At 40.4% G+C, this 11,702-nt stretch overlaps 1 protein-coding gene across 1 annotated transcript in view; it reads left to right on the top strand.

Moving 5' to 3' along the window:
* The first annotated feature begins 9,567 nt into the window (after positions 1-9,567).
* Positions 9,568-11,702, top strand: part of FAM171B (family with sequence similarity 171 member B) — a 64,429-nt gene continuing 62,294 nt past the window's right edge. Inside the window, exon 1 of the mRNA XM_049615374.1 lies at positions 9,568-9,904. Within this exon, the coding sequence (XP_049471331.1) occupies positions 9,691-9,904 (214 nt within the window). The 5' untranslated portion in view covers positions 9,568-9,690. The remainder of the gene's footprint in view (positions 9,905-11,702) is intronic.

The raw sequence follows: 11,702 nt of genomic DNA, 5'->3' as shown, positions 1-11,702 counted from the left end.
TGCTGACACTTCAGAGCCTGGAGCCTGCTTCAGATTCTGTGTCTCCCTCTCTGCCCTTCTCTCTCTCTCTCTCTCTCAAAAATAAATAAACATTCAAAAATATATTTTTTTAATTATGGTGTAATTAACATTTAACATTATATTAGTTTCAGGTGTAAAATATAATGATTGGATATTTGTATATATTGCAAAATGATCATCACACTAAGTCTAGTTAACTTCTGTCACCATACACAGTTACTATATATATATATATATATATAATTTACATAAATATTATATATTTTACTTACATAAATATATATATTTTACTTACATAATATATATATTTTAAGGACTTTTAAGGTCTCTTCAGCAACTTTTAAATATACAATACAGCATTTCATATTAGTTACCATGCTACACATTTTATCTTATTTATTTTATAACTGGAGGTTTATAACTTTTGACACCCTTTGCCTATTTCTACCACCCTCCACTCCCTGCCTCTGGCAAACCACCGATCCATTCTCTGTATCTGAGCTTGGTTTGTTGTTATTGTTGTTGTTTAATTTCACATATAAATGAGATCATAGGTATTTTTTTTCTCTGTGTGACTTATTTCATTTAGCATAATGCCCTCAATTCCATCCATGTTGTCACTAATGGCAAGATTTCATTCTTTTTTGCAGCTAAATAGTATTCCATTGTGTGTGTGTGTGTGTGTGTGTGTGTGTCTGTGTAACACATTTTCTTTGTCCATTCATCCACTGAAGGACACTTATGTTGTTTTCATATCTTAGCTATTTAAAAAATCGCTTCAAAGAACATGGGAGTACAGATATCTTTTTAAATTAGTTTATTCATTTTCTTTGGATAAATATCCAGAAGAAGAATTGTTAAATTGTATGGAATTTATATTTTTTATTATTTGAAGAACCTCCATACTGTTTTCCTTGCTGGAGAGTTACATTCCCACCACAGGACTCAAGGGTTCCCTTTTCTCCACATCTTCATCGACATTTGTTATTTCTTGTTTTTGGATTCTGGTCATTGTAACAGGTGTGAGTGAGGTGGTATCTCATTGTGGTTTTGATTTGCATTTCCCTGATGATGAGTGATGTTGAGCATCTTTTCATGTGTCTGTTGACCACTGGCATGTCTTCTTTGGAAAAATGTCTATTTCAGATCCTCTGCCCAATTTTTTAAAAAAGTTTATTTAAAAAATAAGCTTAGCTATTTAGAGAGAGAGAGAAAGGGAGCATGAACAGAGAGGGGCAGAGAGAGAAAGGGGCAGAGAGAGAGGGGGAGAGAGAATCCCAAATAGGTTCCATGCTCTCAGCATGGAGCCAGACTTGGGGCTCAATCTCATGAATTATGAGGTCATGACCTTAGTCAAAACCAAAAGTCGAATGGTTAACTGACTGAACCAATCAGATGCCCACCAAAGTCCTTTGCCCAGTTTTTAATCAGATTGTCCAGTTGTGTGAGTTCTTTATATATTTTGGATATTAACCTCTTGTCAGATATATTATTTACAAATATGTTCTCCCATTCCATGGATTGGCTTTTCATTTTTTTTGAAAAAAATTTTTTTTAATGTTTATTTATTTTTGAGAGAAGGAGACAGAGCACAAGCAGGGGAGGGGCAGAGAGAGAGACAGAGAGGGAGACAGAGAATCTGAAGCAGGCTCCAAGCTCCAGGTTCTGAGCTGTCAACCCAGAGCCCCATGCGGGGCTGGAACCCACAAACCAAACAGTGACATCGTGACCTGAGCTGAAGTCGGACACTTAACTGACTGAGCCACCCAGATGCCCTGGCTTGCCTTTTCATTTTGCTGATGGTTTCCTTTGTTTTGCTGATGCTCTTTAATTTGATGTAGTTGCACTTCTTTGTTTTTGCTTTTGTCGCCTTTGCTTTTAGAGTCTGATCTAAGAACTCACTGTCTTTAAGAGTCTATTATGGGAAATTAATAATCAGGCAAATGTACAAAAGTAAAAAATTCTAGAGAAAAATAAATAAAAATAAAAACTCACTGTACAGGTGGATGTCAAGGAGTTTATTGCTTATGTTTTCTTCTAAAAGTTTATAGCTTAAATCTTCCACTCATGTTTTTAATCCATTTTTTTTTTATTTTAGATTTTATTTTTAAGGAATCTCTACACCCAATGTGGGGCTTGAACTCACAGCCCCGAGGTCAGGAGTTGTATGCTTCGCCTACTGAGCCAGCCAGCTGCTCCTCAGGCCTTTAATCCATTTTGAGTTATTTTTTGTATTTGGTGTAAAATAGTAGTTGTTTCATTTCTTTTGCATGTGGCTGTTCAGTTCTCCCAGCACCGTTTATTGAAGAGACTGTCATTTCCCCATTGTATATTCTTGCCTCTTTGTCATAAATAGTTTTTGCATGGGTTTATTCCTGGGCTCTCTATTCTACTTGCCGATTTTAAAATTGGTTTATTTGTTTTCTTGCGATTGAGTTGCTTAAATTCCTTATAAGATGTATGGTTTGTAAATATTTGCTCCCATTCCATAGGTTGTCTCTGTTTGTTGTTTCCTTTGTTGTGCAGAAGCTTTTACGAATGATGTAGACTCACTCTTTTCTGCTCCTAATGATGGTGCTGAGCAGAAGCTTTTTATCTTGATGAGGTCCCAATAGTTCATTTTTGCTTTTGTTTCCCTTGCCTCCGGAGACATGTCAAGTAAGAAGTTGTGGCCAAGGTCAAAGAGGTTGTTGCCTGTGTTCTCCTCTAGGATGTTGATGGTTTCTTGTCTTATATTTAGGTCTTTCATCCATTTTGGGTTTATTTTTATGTATGGAATAAGAAAGGGTCCAGATTCATTCTTCTGCATGTCACTGTCCAGTTTTCCCAACACTATTTGCTAAAGAGTCTGTCTTTTTTCCATTGGATATTCTTTCCTTCTTTGTCAAAGATCAGGTTGACCATATACATGTGGGTTCATTTCTGGGTTCATTATTCTGTTCCATTGACCTATGTTTCTGTTTTTGTGCCAGTACCATATTGTCTTGATGATTATAACTTTTAATAAAGCTTGAAGTTTGAATTGTGATGCCTCCAGCTTTGGTTTTCCTTTTCAGGATTGCTTTGGCTATTCAGGGTCTTTTCTGGTTCCATACAGATTTTAGGATTGTTTGTTCTAGCTCTGTGAAGAATACTGGTGTTATTTTGATAGGAGTTGCATTGGATATGTAGATTGCTTTGGGTGGTATCAACATTTTAACAATATTTGTTCTTTCAATCCATGAACATGGATTGTTTTTTCCATTTTTTTTGTGTCGTTTTCAATTTTTGTCATAAGGTTCCTATGGTTTTCAGCATATAGATTTTTCACCTCTTTGTTTAGGTTTATTCCGAGGTATTTCATGGTTTTTGGTGCAATTGTAAATGGGATCGATTCCTTGATTTCTCTTTCTGCTGCTTCATTATTGGTGTATAGAAATGTGACCGATTTCTGTACATTGATTTATATCCTGCTATTTCACTGAAATCATGGATCAATTCTACAATTTTTTGATGGAGTCTTTTGGGTTTTCCACATAGAGTAGCATGTCATCTGCTAACAGTGAAAGTTTGACCTCCTCCTTGCCAATTTGGATGCCTTTTATTTATGTTGTCTTATTTTTTCTATTTCTGTGAAAAATGCCACTAGAATTTTGATAGGTATTGCATTGAATTATAGATGGCTATAGGGAGTTGGACATTTTAACAATATTATTTTTTCAATTCATGAACAAGGGATTTCTATTCATTAATTCTGTGTCTTAATTTATCAGTGTTTTACAGTTTTCAGTGTACAGGTCTTTCACCTCCTTGGTTAAATTTATTCCTAAGGTTTTTTTGTTTGCTTTTGTTTTTGATGCTATTGTAAAGGGAATTGTTTTCTTAATTTTTTTTTTGAATCGTGCATTATTAGTGTATAGAAATGCAACTGATTTTTGTATGTTAATTTAGTATCCTACAACCTTACTAAATTTGTTAATAGTCCTAATAGGTTTGATGGAGTCTTAAGGATTTTCTATATATAAGATCACGTCATCTGCAATTTTACTTCTTACTCTATGGCTTCGATGCTTTTTATTTCTTTTTCTTCTCTATTTGCTTTGGCTAGAACTTCTAGTACTATATTTATTAAAAGTGGTAACAGTGGGAATCTTTGTTTTTTTCCTGATCTTGGAGGAAAAGCTTTCAGTTTTCACTCTTTTTAAAAAAGATTTTTTTTAAGTTTATTTACTTTTGAGAGAGAGAGAGAGAGAGAGCGAGCGAGAGCATGAGCTGGGGAGGGGCAGAGAGAGATGGAGACATAGAATCTGAAGCAGGCTCCAGGCTCTGAGCTGTCAGCACAGAGCCTAAAGCAGAGCTCGAAACCCACAAACTGTGAGGTCATGACCTGAGCCGAAGTCGGATGCTCCACTGACTGAGCCACCCCGGTGCTCCTCAGTTTTCACTATTGAGCATGATGTTAGCTGTGGTCTTGTCATATCTGCCTTCATGTTGAGGTACATTTCTTCAACCTGATTTGTTGAGAATGTTTTTTATCATGAAAGGGTGTTAAGTTTTGTCAAATGCTTTTTCTGAAACTATTGAGAACTTTTAAACTATTAAACTTTTATCCTTCATTTTGTTACTGTGGTGTATCACAACTGATTTCTGGATGTTGATGGATGTTGATGGAGGCAAGCGTGGTGCCTGAATCGAGGAGGAAGTCCTGGACACAGAGTCCACTTGAGCCTGGGTGCATGGGTGCTGGTCTAGTGCTGTGGTGGGCCTAGAGACCAGGGCCATAGGGGCCATTCAGGCAGTGGAGCAGGCCTGGAATTTGGGGCCATAGGAGCTAGACTGGACGCTGAGTCTGAAAGTGTTGGCTTGGTATATAGGGGGCTAGCCTTGCATTAGGGCATGCCTGGATTCTGGGACTGCAGGGGCAGATTCTTTCTTAATTCTTGATAGCATTCATCTTTTTTTCAGAATCATTTGACTTCCCTATAATTTCTTTTATCCAATCTTTCTTACTTACACCAAAAGAAATGTATTATATAGATTACACACACAGGAGTAGTTCCTCCTCATTCATGATTCCATGTTTCTGAATTTGCCTGTTTGCTGAAATGTATTTGTCACCCCCAAATCAGTACTTTCATGGTTATTCACGGAAATGTGCAGATCAGTGAAAAATTTGAGTTACACGGCATTCACATTCCCAGCTGAAGTCAAGCAAGGTGATGCTCTTCCTTCTTCCTTCTGCTCTCATAATAAGTGTCCTTTTGGTGGTCTACTCAGTGCCAATTTTTTTTTCAGTTTTGTACTTTCCATTATTTATTCTGTTGTTTAAAATGGCCCTTAATTACAGTGCTGAAGTGCTGTCTAGTGTTCCTAAGCCCAAGAAGGCTGTGATGTTTCTTACAGAGAAAGTACCTGTGTTAGAAAAACTTCTTTCAGGCATGAGTTATAGTATTATTGGCTGTGAGCTCAATGTTAATGAACTAACAAAATGTAATAAATAAGGTGTCTTTAAACAAAGACACACATAAAACAAGTTATGCATTGATCAGTTGATAAAAATGTTGTGAACCAGAGACTCACAGGAATCTAACCCTATTCTTCTTAGGAGCAATCCATTTTAAATGATAGAATTCTAAGGGGAAATATGAGGTGATGTGAAAGCTCATATGAGGGGCACCTAATAATCAAAGCTAAGGGTGTTAGGAAATGTATTCTGGAGGAAGGAATATCTAAACTAACCTTTTGGGCCCTATGGGAGCTTACCAATTAAAGATGTGAAGGACTAGAGTTCCAGGCAGAAGAAATCAACATGTGAAGGTCTAGGGGCAACTCAAATAAGTCTAATTTCAGGGAGTAAAAGAAATGCTTTGTCTCTTCGCTGGTGCTATCTGTCTCTCTCTGTACACGCTCTGTGTGTGTGTGTGCGTGTGTGTGTGTCTGTGTGTGTATGCACATGTGCCTAGCAAAGTGTGTTTATGTAGCAAATATTCAGAGATGAGCCTAGGTAGTCAGAGGATAGATTGTAAATGGCTTTGTAAGTCTATTAGGGATTATGGACTTTATGCTAAGAGCAATTGGGAGGTACCAGTAGATCTTAGGCAGTGAAAAGTTATATAATATATGTATGGTAGTATAATTTGCTTTTTGATGGCTCTGGCAGTATTTTTTTTAAATAAAAATGAAGAATTTCTAACACTAATAGTTACATTGTATCAAGCATGAACAGTATCCTAGATTATGAACTTGAAAATAACTTCCTACGTCAGTTGGCAGCTTCCATTCCTCTGTAAAACACACTGACTGACAAGTAACCCACATGGAGTTAGCAGGATTCACCTTCCAGAAAGTCTGCTTGGTTTTGCTTTCTGCGTGTGTGCCAAAAATTCAGTTATGTCTTTTCTGAAACTTATTTTTGCTATGTATTTTAAGGAATGGATGAAATATAAATTTGAGCAAAGTGTATTTCTCTATGAAAACAAAGTTTAACACGAAGTAGGTGAAAAAATTGTAAAAAATTGGGAAAAAATTAAATAGAACGAATTGGCACTCAGCTTGCTTGTCAGGAGTCTTTAAGAGCTCCTTCTACTTAAACTCAAACTGCAAATCATAGAGGTTCATTATAATTGTGGTTTATGACTTCAAACCCTAGGTTGTGGTTAGATACTTAAAAAATATCTTGGCCCTATATCAAAAGAGTGGTAAATAAATGTACATTTACTTATTTTAAGATAAAACAAACAGTTTAAAACATATTTAAGATCTATTGATTTGTCTCTTCACCAACTTTTTTTGATTCACTAAATACTAGCCCTGATCGCATGAGATAATATGGTTTTTGTATATTGCGCAGAAATTAGGCATAAACTATATGAGTATTGGAACATTTAAAAAGTCCTCTAAGAACCATCTTGATAGGCAAAGCTTTTCTTTAAACACTCCACAGTATTGAAGGATTTGATGTCCACCCTCTACTGGGGCCATGAAATCAGTGGCTTTGCCTCTGGAAGGTCAGCTTTTAACATATTAAAGAAGATCTGGCCACCATAAGGCAGATGACAGAAATCCTGGCAGTCTTCCTTCCCTTCTGATCTGCCAGTCAGGTTTTTGGAGCCGTTTCCATTTTCTCCTTTCCTCTCTCCAGGAGCAGAGGTAACTTGGAAGAAAATGCAACAAAAACAGCTTGATGAGGCTGATAAAGGCTCCCTGCATTCCACCCCCCACCCTGCCCCCCACCAGTAGCTCCTGCTCACACAGGCAGGGCAAAGCAGGGGTGGAACAATAGTGTTTAATGTGAGGGACCTCACTTTGACATCTGTTTTCCAAAACTTACATAGCTCACATAGTTTATTTTTGTCTAGAAATCACTAAACAGCTCATGTAGCTTCAAAAAGTGCAGAAAGACAAAGTCACATATTATTAGTACAGCCTTGAGCAAGACGTTAAGTAGCCTCTCTGATCTTCAGTGTTTCCATTTGATAAACAGGATAATGAAAACTAATTCGTAGGATTGCTCTAAAGATACAGTGAGATAATATATATAACATGCCTATTATTATTATTATTATTATCTTTGTGGTTAAACAGGTATTATTTTCATGCCCTTGGGCAAAGAATAATTTTCCACTACCAAGGAGTTTGTTTTTTTTTTTTTCCAGGAAGTTGGAAACATTAGGAGGAAGACATATAAAAATGGTGAGGGTGGAAAGGGACATCCAATCAACCAAAACAGCTGAATCAACTATGATGGAAAATGATATGATGTCACGATCAAATAACATTTGTATTATATTAGGAGATCTCCAAATGCAAAGAGACCACAGCTGAACACACAGCCTATCATCTATTCTGTAGCCTATATTACCAGTCAATCTTGATGATGACATAAGCAGCCACTCAAGATCCTCAGTCTGACAATCTGGGTGTCATACTGAACATATCTCCCTTCCCCACCCAATCAACTATCTCTGTTGATTCTAGCCCTAAGAACTGAATCTCCCATGCCTTTCCTCTCCCTTCCAGTGTCACAAGACTTCTGCATCTCCTCACCGGCTTTTGGAAACACCTCTGAACTGGCCTCTTCTCCTTCAATCTATCCTTCAGTAATCCTACTTTCATACTGATACCAAAGTGACCCTGCTAGATAGACTGGTGTCAAGTCCCTTCCCTGATTAATTTCTTTCACTACTTCCTAATCACTTGCAGTATATGTCAATGTCCTTATGTACATCTGGAGGGTTATTACAGGAGTTAGCACATATGAAGTGCTTAAACAGTGCGTGGACACAGTAAATATTATAGAGGTGTCTGCTATTATTTTTTTTAATGACCTGATCTTCACTCTCCTTTTCAATCTAAAACACTGCCACTCTGTCACAATCATTGCTCAAATTTCCAAACACATGGTACTATTACACATCTCTGGGCTTCACACACGTAGATGGTGCTCCATTAAAAAAAATTTTTTTTAACGTTTATTTATTTTTGAGAGACAGAGACAGAGCATGAACGGGGGAGAGGCAGAGAGTGAGGGAGACACAGAATCCGAAGCAGGCTCCAGGTTCTGAGCTGTCAGCACAGAGCCGGGTGGGGTCTCAGACTCACAAGCCATGAGATCAAGACCTGACCCGAAGCCCAACACTTAACAGACTGAGCCACCCAGGCGCCTCTGCCCCGTTGTTTTTAAGACTTCCTGGTTGTACCCATCTACGTATGGAACTCTTATTCTTCTTAAAACCCCAGGTCCTCTGGTGTTTCATAGCCGACTTCCATATACCACATAGTTAATTTCTTCCAAACTCAGCGCAACCTTCTGCACGTCCGTCTCCAGTGGTAACCACCACCTTGGATTATAATTTGCTTGTATTTTCCCCTGCCCTAACAGGTAGCGAACCTTAGAATGCAAGGAAGACTGTATCTTGCTTATTTCAAGCACCTGAGTGAATGCTGACACATAGTAAGCACCTAGTGTGCATTTATTTAATAAATGTTTTTTTAGTAAGCGAGAAGTGTAGGCTACAATCACACAAAATGTAATCAGGAATATTTTGTAATAAAGAAAGAAATTCCCACTTGAGCAGAAAGAGGAAGTTCAGTTAAAATTGGTAGAACTGTAGTTTAAGTGTTGGATAACCAATGATGGCTGTGATGCGGCAAAGCCCGAATGGCCACAGATCCTGGCTAATTGATGGGTGGGTGCTGCGTTAAGTGTTTTAGGAGAGTAATCAATACACCACCTTTTCCTCTACTTCGGGTCCAGGTGGGGGCAATTTTATTCCCATTTCTGCAAAATTCCCCGGTGTTTCCGTAAGGCTGGAGGATCTGAAGGCCGACCAGCCCCCAGAAAGGCTCTTCTCGCTCCTTTCCCCTCGGAGGCCGCCGCCCGGCCCCGAGCCCCAGCGCTGCGCGCGGCCCCGGCCCTCCGAGCTGCTCCGCCGCCGGTGACAGCTGAGCCGCGGCCGCCGGCTCCCGGCTCGCCCCGCCCTGCGCATCACGTGCGCGAGGATGCTAACTTCCCCTCCTCCTCCACCCCCGTCCCCTCCGCCTCCCAGGCCTCCTCCTCCCGGCGAGGGCGTGCGAGGCAGACCGCGCGAGCGGGAGCGAGCGAGCGGGCGCCGCCGGAGCCCGCAGCCCTGGCGTCCGTCGCCGCCGGGAGCCCCGCAATATGCCGCCGCTGCCCTCTGGCTCTCGGCCATGGCGAGGCTCAGCCGGCGCGTCTCTTGTACCCTGCTGCTCGGCCTGGCCGCGGTGCTGCTGAAGGCGCGGCTGGTCCCCGCGGCCGCTCGAGCCGAGCTCGGCCGATCCGACCTCAGCCTCATCCAGCAGCAGCAGCAGCAAAGGCAGCGGGAGGAGGCTGAGGAGGAGAGGCCAGAGGTGCCGGGGGCATCCTCCACCCTCACTGTTCCAGGTAGGTCCCGGTAGCCCGGCCCTGCCTTTCCATCGCCGCGGGGGATCTCAGCTGGCGTCGCTGGCCTCCTCGCTTCTCCCGTGGCCGGCTCACTTCCAATCGCTTGTCCCTACCCATCCCCACCTCCCCGATCTCCCCAGACTGTCTGTCCAGGACTCGAGCTATGCTCCGGTTTCGGGAAACTGCCCTTTGGGGTGCTGAGCTTTCTGGGAAGCGCAGAGCACTGCAGTAGGGTGGGGAGGGGTCGGGAGGGGGTAGGGGTGAATGACTGCCTCGATTGATTTTTTTCTTTTCTCTTCCTTCTTCCTGAATTCTTCCTTTTGCCCTGAGAATGACTGCACGCGCGCGCGCGCGCACACACACACACACACACACACACACACACACACTCCGTTCCCAAATCCATTTAGCATTCTGTTCTTTATTCTTTTCTTTCCTAGAGACGGGAAAATCTTGCAATAGACACCCACACGGCTTTTCATCATCTCGCCCCGCCTGGTTTATTTAAATTTAGATCTGGAGAAAGAAATCTTGATTTATTTTATTATTTCTGTCTCTTCTTAGCCCAGGAATGGTTTAAGTCAGTTTGCAAGAATGCCTTCAATATACTAGGATGAAATAAAACAAAATGGAATAGGAGTTTGTAGTTGAAGGAAAAGGGTAAAGGGGAGGTGGAACGATACGATAAGTCAGTAGTGATGTGATTACAGCAAAGCCTGCCTCCAGAGAGGGGAATCTCCTTACTTGTTAGTGGAACTTAAGGAGGCAGATTCTTGACACTATTCATGAGGGTGAGGAAATGCACTCTAGTTTGTGTGGCTCTAACAATCCCTCAGTTCCTGGCTGGTTTCCCCCCATTAAAGCTCGATGGGTAAACAGAAAGCTGGATTATCCATTTTAATAGCCTCTCCCCACCCCCCACCCCAGTGCTCTTCCCTGCTGTAGATGCTGCCTGCTATTTAGAAAGGAAAAAAGCTATCGATATTTTTGGCAAGTGGGCCTAGGTTCCCACAAAACCAAAGTGAACCGTATTTTGACATTTGTTTTTGTTTTTAAAATCCTGCTTGGTAACCTATGAAATGCTGAAAATGAGATTTTGAAGAGTGGAATCAGCATCTTATTTTGTACTGCTTGCTCATCATCAAAGAGCAATACTCAGGCATGCCAGCTGCGATTCATGACAGACAGGATGATTTAATTTATCAGAGTGCTGGGAACATAGGATGAAATCACCGAAGTGTGCAGGAAAGCTTGTGTTTCTCACACCCTCTTAAACCAATTAATAACACTCAAGCGTGGCTAGAAGTCCTGAAGGGTATGCATTGTATGATGGTTTTCCTACCTAGCTTTTTATAACTGAAAGTGCCACCAACAGGGTTTGGGCGAGGCTGTTAAACATGCTGTTTGCTAAACTTACAGAAATTAGATGTAGAAGCACAGTTGAGAGCTTGTCTTCATTATGAGGGTCATTTCACAAACTAACCACAAAACAGAATTCTGAGAAAGCGTTGATGGACTCCGTGGTTTGACACGTATTTTTATTTCGATATATTTATTGAAATTATATATTTATTTCAGGAATATTAATTAGTTAAAGGGGTTTTGACTACTATGATATATGTTGTGATAAAGGTTATGAAAAACTGCAATAATATGAGAACTTTTGTGTGTAGCTGCAAATTAAAATCTGTTTCCTGATATTTTTGAAAATATTTTTGAAAAAGGTTATTTTGCAAACTAGCAGTTTTTGTCTTACTTACCTATTGTTAGGTCCATTGAAATAAAGGAATCACTAGTA

Source organism: Panthera uncia (genome assembly GCF_023721935.1).
Source record: "Panthera uncia isolate 11264 chromosome C1 unlocalized genomic scaffold, Puncia_PCG_1.0 HiC_scaffold_3, whole genome shotgun sequence".
Lineage (NCBI taxonomy): Eukaryota > Metazoa > Chordata > Mammalia > Carnivora > Felidae > Panthera > Panthera uncia.
This window is presented reverse-complemented; position numbering and strand designations above follow the sequence as displayed.